This window comes from Lactuca sativa, chromosome 2 (genome assembly GCF_002870075.4).
Source record: "Lactuca sativa cultivar Salinas chromosome 2, Lsat_Salinas_v11, whole genome shotgun sequence".
NCBI classification, from domain to species: domain Eukaryota; kingdom Viridiplantae; phylum Streptophyta; class Magnoliopsida; order Asterales; family Asteraceae; genus Lactuca; species Lactuca sativa.
Window position 1 is genome coordinate 155,953,481 of NC_056624.2, and position 5,657 is coordinate 155,959,137.

The following is a 5,657-nucleotide window of genomic DNA, read 5'->3' on the forward strand; positions in this document are numbered from 1 at the left end:
TTATTTACTAACCAATGAGGAATGCTCCACAATTAGCTTCAGACGTTTGGCCAATACATCAAACTCTGCAATATGTTGATCCCTCCATCGCTTCTCAAAGCTAATCTCTTTCTCAAGATTTGAATTTCTTTGAAGATCAATCATCGTTTTAATCTCCTTCAACGACTGATCAAGAACATCAGCAAGAGTCTTGTTTGCAAAATGCATAACATCATCACCACCACTCTTTACCCTGACTTCTTTTCGCGCCATTTCAGCATTACGCTTCAATTCTACATTCACATCATTAAGCTTAACATCGCCATTGAAACCACCAGCAGTAGCAGCACCAGCAGCAAGGTTGTTAAATCTGTTACGGTTGCTGCGATTGTTCGTTTCCTTAATCACAGACGGCAAAGCTAATACAGCCATAGAAGTCGAAGGTAGCGTCGGCGAGAAACTAACCTTAACCCCAACCAAATTCGGCTTACAGTTGTGATTATTAACCGGGTTAGAATCCGAATTGGAAACGCCAGATGGTAAAAACGGATGATCCGGCTCCCAAAGTTGCTTCGAAAGATCATACAACGCACGATCCTGCGGCGAAAGCAGCGCCTTGTCGAGCCCTTTCGACAGCCGAGAGGAAATCACCCTGAACTTCTTCCGGAGACGACGGAGCTTCTCAGACAGCTGCGATTTCGTGTACGGCTGCGACATTCCATGGGAGAATCGAGAGTAGAATATTCCGAGATCTCGAGGGAAGGACAAGCCTTGGGAAGAACAATCGAGGAGTCCCTGGAGGAAACGGATCTCGTCTGGCTCGGTCCAAATCCGATGAAATTTGAAAGGAGGTTGCCTGGCGATGGCGTCATGATCGGGATCGGGATCGGCGTCGTCGTCGTCGGATTCGAGTTTGGGCGTTGAGAGGATTAGAGTGGATGTGGGGGTTTTGCGCTTAATTGGAAGCTTACTACCAGAAGAAGGGATTGATGAAATGGGGTTGGGTTGTTGTATAGCCATAGGAGGGTTTGATGGTGGGGTGAAGTCCATGGTTCTCACCTTGTTTGTGTGTTGTTTGTTTGAATCATCGGTTTTGAGTGTGGGTGTGGGTGAGGGTGAGGGTGAGGTCGTGAGGGGGGTGGTTTGACCAAGATTTGGTCAAATTTGAAGTGTTAGCTGTTAAGGTAGGGTTGGGACTTTGGGATGTAGTTTAACCTCGTGATCCTATAAATGTGATAATATTGTGAATTCCACCATAAAATTTGGAGTTAATTTTGAGGAAATGATTTCTTAAATAACTAAATGAGATGTAAATAAGATTAATTTTAAATCTTTATCTATAAGTAACAATTTTGATAAACTAATTTTTATTGAGAATACTATTTATACTAAACTAAAGCAAATAGAATGAGAAAATGACTCTACATGATAAAGACTTCTAAGACTTGTTGGATAAGTAAACTAATAAGAAAAAGAAGATGACTTAAATTAGGAAACAAATATCTATATGTATCTCAATACTCCCTCTTAAATTGGACTGTGAAGGTTACGAACACCTAACTTGCTACATAAAAATCAAAACCGGTCCGCTCCCAAAGCTTTAGTGAAAATGTTTGTCGTTAAAAAGTCTGACCAAATTGGACATGGTTTTATCTCTCTACTAGCAACACGCTCTCTCACGAAGTAATAATCAATTTCAACATGTTTTGTGTGTTCATGATAAACATGATTAGTTGCAATATGACGAGAAACTTCATTATCACACATTAATGGTGTAGCATACTTTTGTGTTGCATCAAAATCTTGAAGAAGCCATCTTAACCAAAGAACTTCACATACCGTGTTAGCCATTAACTTATATTCGGCGTTAGTGAAAATTTTTGTAGGTAAAAAGTCTGACCAAATTGGACATGGTTTTATCTCTCTATTAGCAACCCGCTCTCTCATGAAGTAATAATCCATTTCAACATGTTTTGTGTGTTCATGATAAACATGATTAACTGCAATATGACGAGAAACTTCGTTATCACACATTAATGGTGTAGCATCCTTTTGTGTTGCATCAAAATCTTGAAGAAGCCATCTTAACCAAAGAACTTCACATACTGTGTCAACTGTTAACCTGTATTCGGCTTCAGCCAAAGATCTAGCAACCACACTTTGTTTCTTTGTCCGCCAGGATATTGGAGAACCACCCATACTAATGAAATAACCAGTGAAAGACTTTCTTGTTGATGGACAACTCAACCAGCTAGCGTCACAATAAGCCACTAGGATAAGGCCTCTAGAAGCAGGTAAAAATAAACCTTGTCCAAGAGTGGTTATTATCGAAGTACCCGAATTGCTGCATCCCACTGTGTTTTTCGTGGTTTTTTGAGAAACTAGCTCAGCTGGTTTATGAAGTATGCAATATTTGGATGTGGGACGGTAAGATAAAGTAATCTTCCTACAAGGCGACGTTATTTAGGAGTATCTACTTCAGGACTGTTATCATCTTTCTTGAGACACAAGTTTTGCTCCATAGGAAAAGAACAGGGACAACTTCCTTGAATTCCACAATCTTCTAAAATATCGAGAGTATACTTGCATTGACTGATTACAATGTCATCTGGTGATCGTGCTACTTTAATACCCAAGAAGTATTTTAGTGGTCCTAAATCCTTGATGTTGAACTGTGTTTGTAAATATGCCTTCACTTCTTCAAGTTTATCATTATTGTTTCCCATGAGAAGAATATCATCGACATATATAAGGGCTATAATGTGTGTAAATTCATTTTTGAAAATGAACATGGAGTGATCTGCTTTTGATGGTCTAAAACCGTTGTTGACTAGAGACTTGGTAAACTTTTGATACCAATTTCGGATGCTTGTCGTAAACCGTATATGGATTTTTGTAGCTTGCATACACAATCTTCATATGTTTTAACAAATCCTTGTGGAATCTTCTTGTAGACTTCTTTATCAAGATCACCCTGCAAAAAAGCATTGTTAACGTCCATTTGATGGATGATCCATTTCCTTTTAGAAGCAACAGCCAAAACACATTGAACCGTTACTAATTTTGAAACAGATGCAAAAGTCTCATGGAAGGGAAGTAAGTACCCAACTTGTCCACATGGCTTGTATTTTATCTTATAGACCCATTTTGAGTCGATAACTTTCTTTCCCGGTAGAAGGGAAGTAAGTACCCAAGTTTCGTTCTCTTCAAGAGCACTAATTTCTTTGCTTATTGTGTCACGCCAATTTGGATCAGCCACGACTTGCAAAAAATTATTTGGTTTGCCATGTGCCGTAATAGCCGCAAGAAATGCCCGATGAGCTTTCTGAGAATCTATTATAAGAAACGAATTGGGAAATTGGATGTGTCGTTGACTTATCTGATGTTGATATAGCATTCATATGTTCACGCATTGATGTTCGTTTGGATGGATCGTTTCGATCCGATCCAATTAAGTAAATCCAAATGGATTTCGGTTTTCACTATATAGATCCGAATTGTCCAAACTAAATTCAAATCCGATCCGATCCGATCCAATGCAATTACAATTTGGTTGGATCGGTTTTTATAATTCGGTTTTCAAAAGGCATAACATTTAAAAACGATATATAATTAAAATATTATCAAATTTTTATAAAAGAAGCAAAAACAAATTATTTAGTTGGAATTTGTAATTTATAAACAACTATTAAAATGATATATTATAATTTAATATTTAATAGATAAAACATTTTTGAGAGAAAATGCATATTAATTTTTTTTATTAGGTGAAACCTTTTGAACTTTTTTGAAAAAAAATATTTTGTAAAACTAATAAATAATTATAGATATATTAAAAATAAATATATAATAAATTGTTATTCAGTTTTTTTGACTATTCGGTTCTTATTTTATAAATCAAAACCAATCCCAAATCCAAAATAATAATTCGGTTTTGATTAAATCCAATCCAAAAATCCGAATATCCAAACCAAATTGTCCAATTGGATAATTCAGTTTTATCCAAATAGTGAAGAACCTTACGTGCAAGTGAAGGTGGTAAGTCATAACAAATTCATCTAGGTGTTTCACCTTGGTCTTTGTTCTTGTGTTTCGCCAATTTTGCTTTGACTTTGGTTGAAGCTGAATGATAACAAATCTGCCTCTTCAATGTTTGAATTTAGAATTAAGTGGGAACTCTTCATGTTCTGGATCCAACCCATTGTTTCCTTTAAAATGCCAAACAAACTATAACAGGTTTTAAATTTTAATTACAAATGTATTTACAATAGTGTTATGTCTTTAATTTTGAGTTGAGTTTAAAAAGTGCTTAACAAGACCTTAAAATAATGTTGAAATGTTAATTATGATATGTCATGATTACCATTACTAATACTTAGCAATGGCCTATATAACCAAAACGTATATCGGTATATGCAGTTATGTGGTGGCTCACCTTTTTAAGGGTTTTTTAAAAGGATGATAATATGATATGAGTTTTGTGGGCTCTGGCCCATATACATGTTTAAGCCCGTTTTCTTATTGTATATAGATCTCGTTAAATATTAATGTTTCTAAATTGATAAAAAAAATAGAAAAAAAATCGTTTGGAGATTTAACAGGATTAGGGATGACAAAAAGCCTCATACCCAATAGGGAACCCGAAACTCGCACCCGTTTTGACTGGGGAATCCCCAGGTTGACCGGGGATGGGGACCGGGATGAGGAATACCCGAATAAAAAAAGTGGGGATGAGGATGGGATGGGGATACCCATAATCCCCGACCCTGGACCTGCCCCCGACATATATTAATATATAAAAATAATACATAACATATATTTATAGTATAGTTTATAATACATAAACTTTGATCTAAGTAACCTAATTCATTAGTAATTATTTGGTTGAAATTATACTTTTTGCTTTTTCTTTTATCTAATTTAAACTTATATATATATATATATATATATATATATATATATATATATATATATATATATATATATATATATATATATATATATATATATATATATATATATATATATATATTTCTCTTTGGTTGATCTATTTTACGTTAAATATCAATCTGATAATTTTTTTCTACTTGATTTTTCATGTATGTCTTTAAATTTGGTAGAAAATTTATTTATATTTTTTTATGCAATTTATGGGTACTTATATATTTTATAAAATCTTTAAACTTATGCTGGTAAAATTGAAATATAGAGTTTTTTCTTACGTAAAAGCTTGTATGTTAAAAGAGAAAAAGAAATCTCCGTTTCCCCGTTGGGGATCCCCAGTGCCCGTTGGGGGTGGGATGGGGGTTTATTTATATTTCCTGATGGGGATGAGGATTGGAATGAGGATTCGGGAGTGGGGATGGGGATTGGGGTACCCTGTATTCCCCGCCCGCGTTGCCATCTCTAAACAGGATTATCCCAAACGTATGAACCCTGTTAATCATTATGTTCTTTGCATCTTTAATAACGTGTTTGTTGCGAAAGCCCTAACAAACATGCACTTACAAAAAGATTATTTTATCAAGTTCATATACCAAACTTTTGATGTTCCAAATTAAATTCTCAAAAGCTTTGGATGGAAAAGAGAGACGTTAAAAAAACGAGGGCTAGACGTGTAACTTCAGAACATAAAAGGGGCGAAATATGAATTTGAGTTGACTTAGGAGCAAATCGTT

The 5,657-nt window shown here is 35.4% G+C and overlaps 1 protein-coding gene across 1 annotated transcript; it reads right to left on the minus strand.

Annotated features, from left to right (window-relative positions):
* On the minus strand, nt 1-1,029 carry LOC111883413 (probable transcription factor At5g28040). The gene has a single exon (XM_023879748.2). It carries the CDS (start codon nt 1,027-1,029, stop codon nt 1-3), a length of 1,029 nt encoding a protein of 342 aa, XP_023735516.1.
* Nucleotides 1,030-5,657: the final 4,628 nt, after the last annotated feature.

What these genes read in the sequence shown, in the direction of transcription:
- LOC111883413 (XM_023879748.2), bottom strand. Translation starts at nt 1,029, where the DNA reads ATGGACTTCACCCCACCATCAAACCCTCCTATGGCTATACAACAACCC.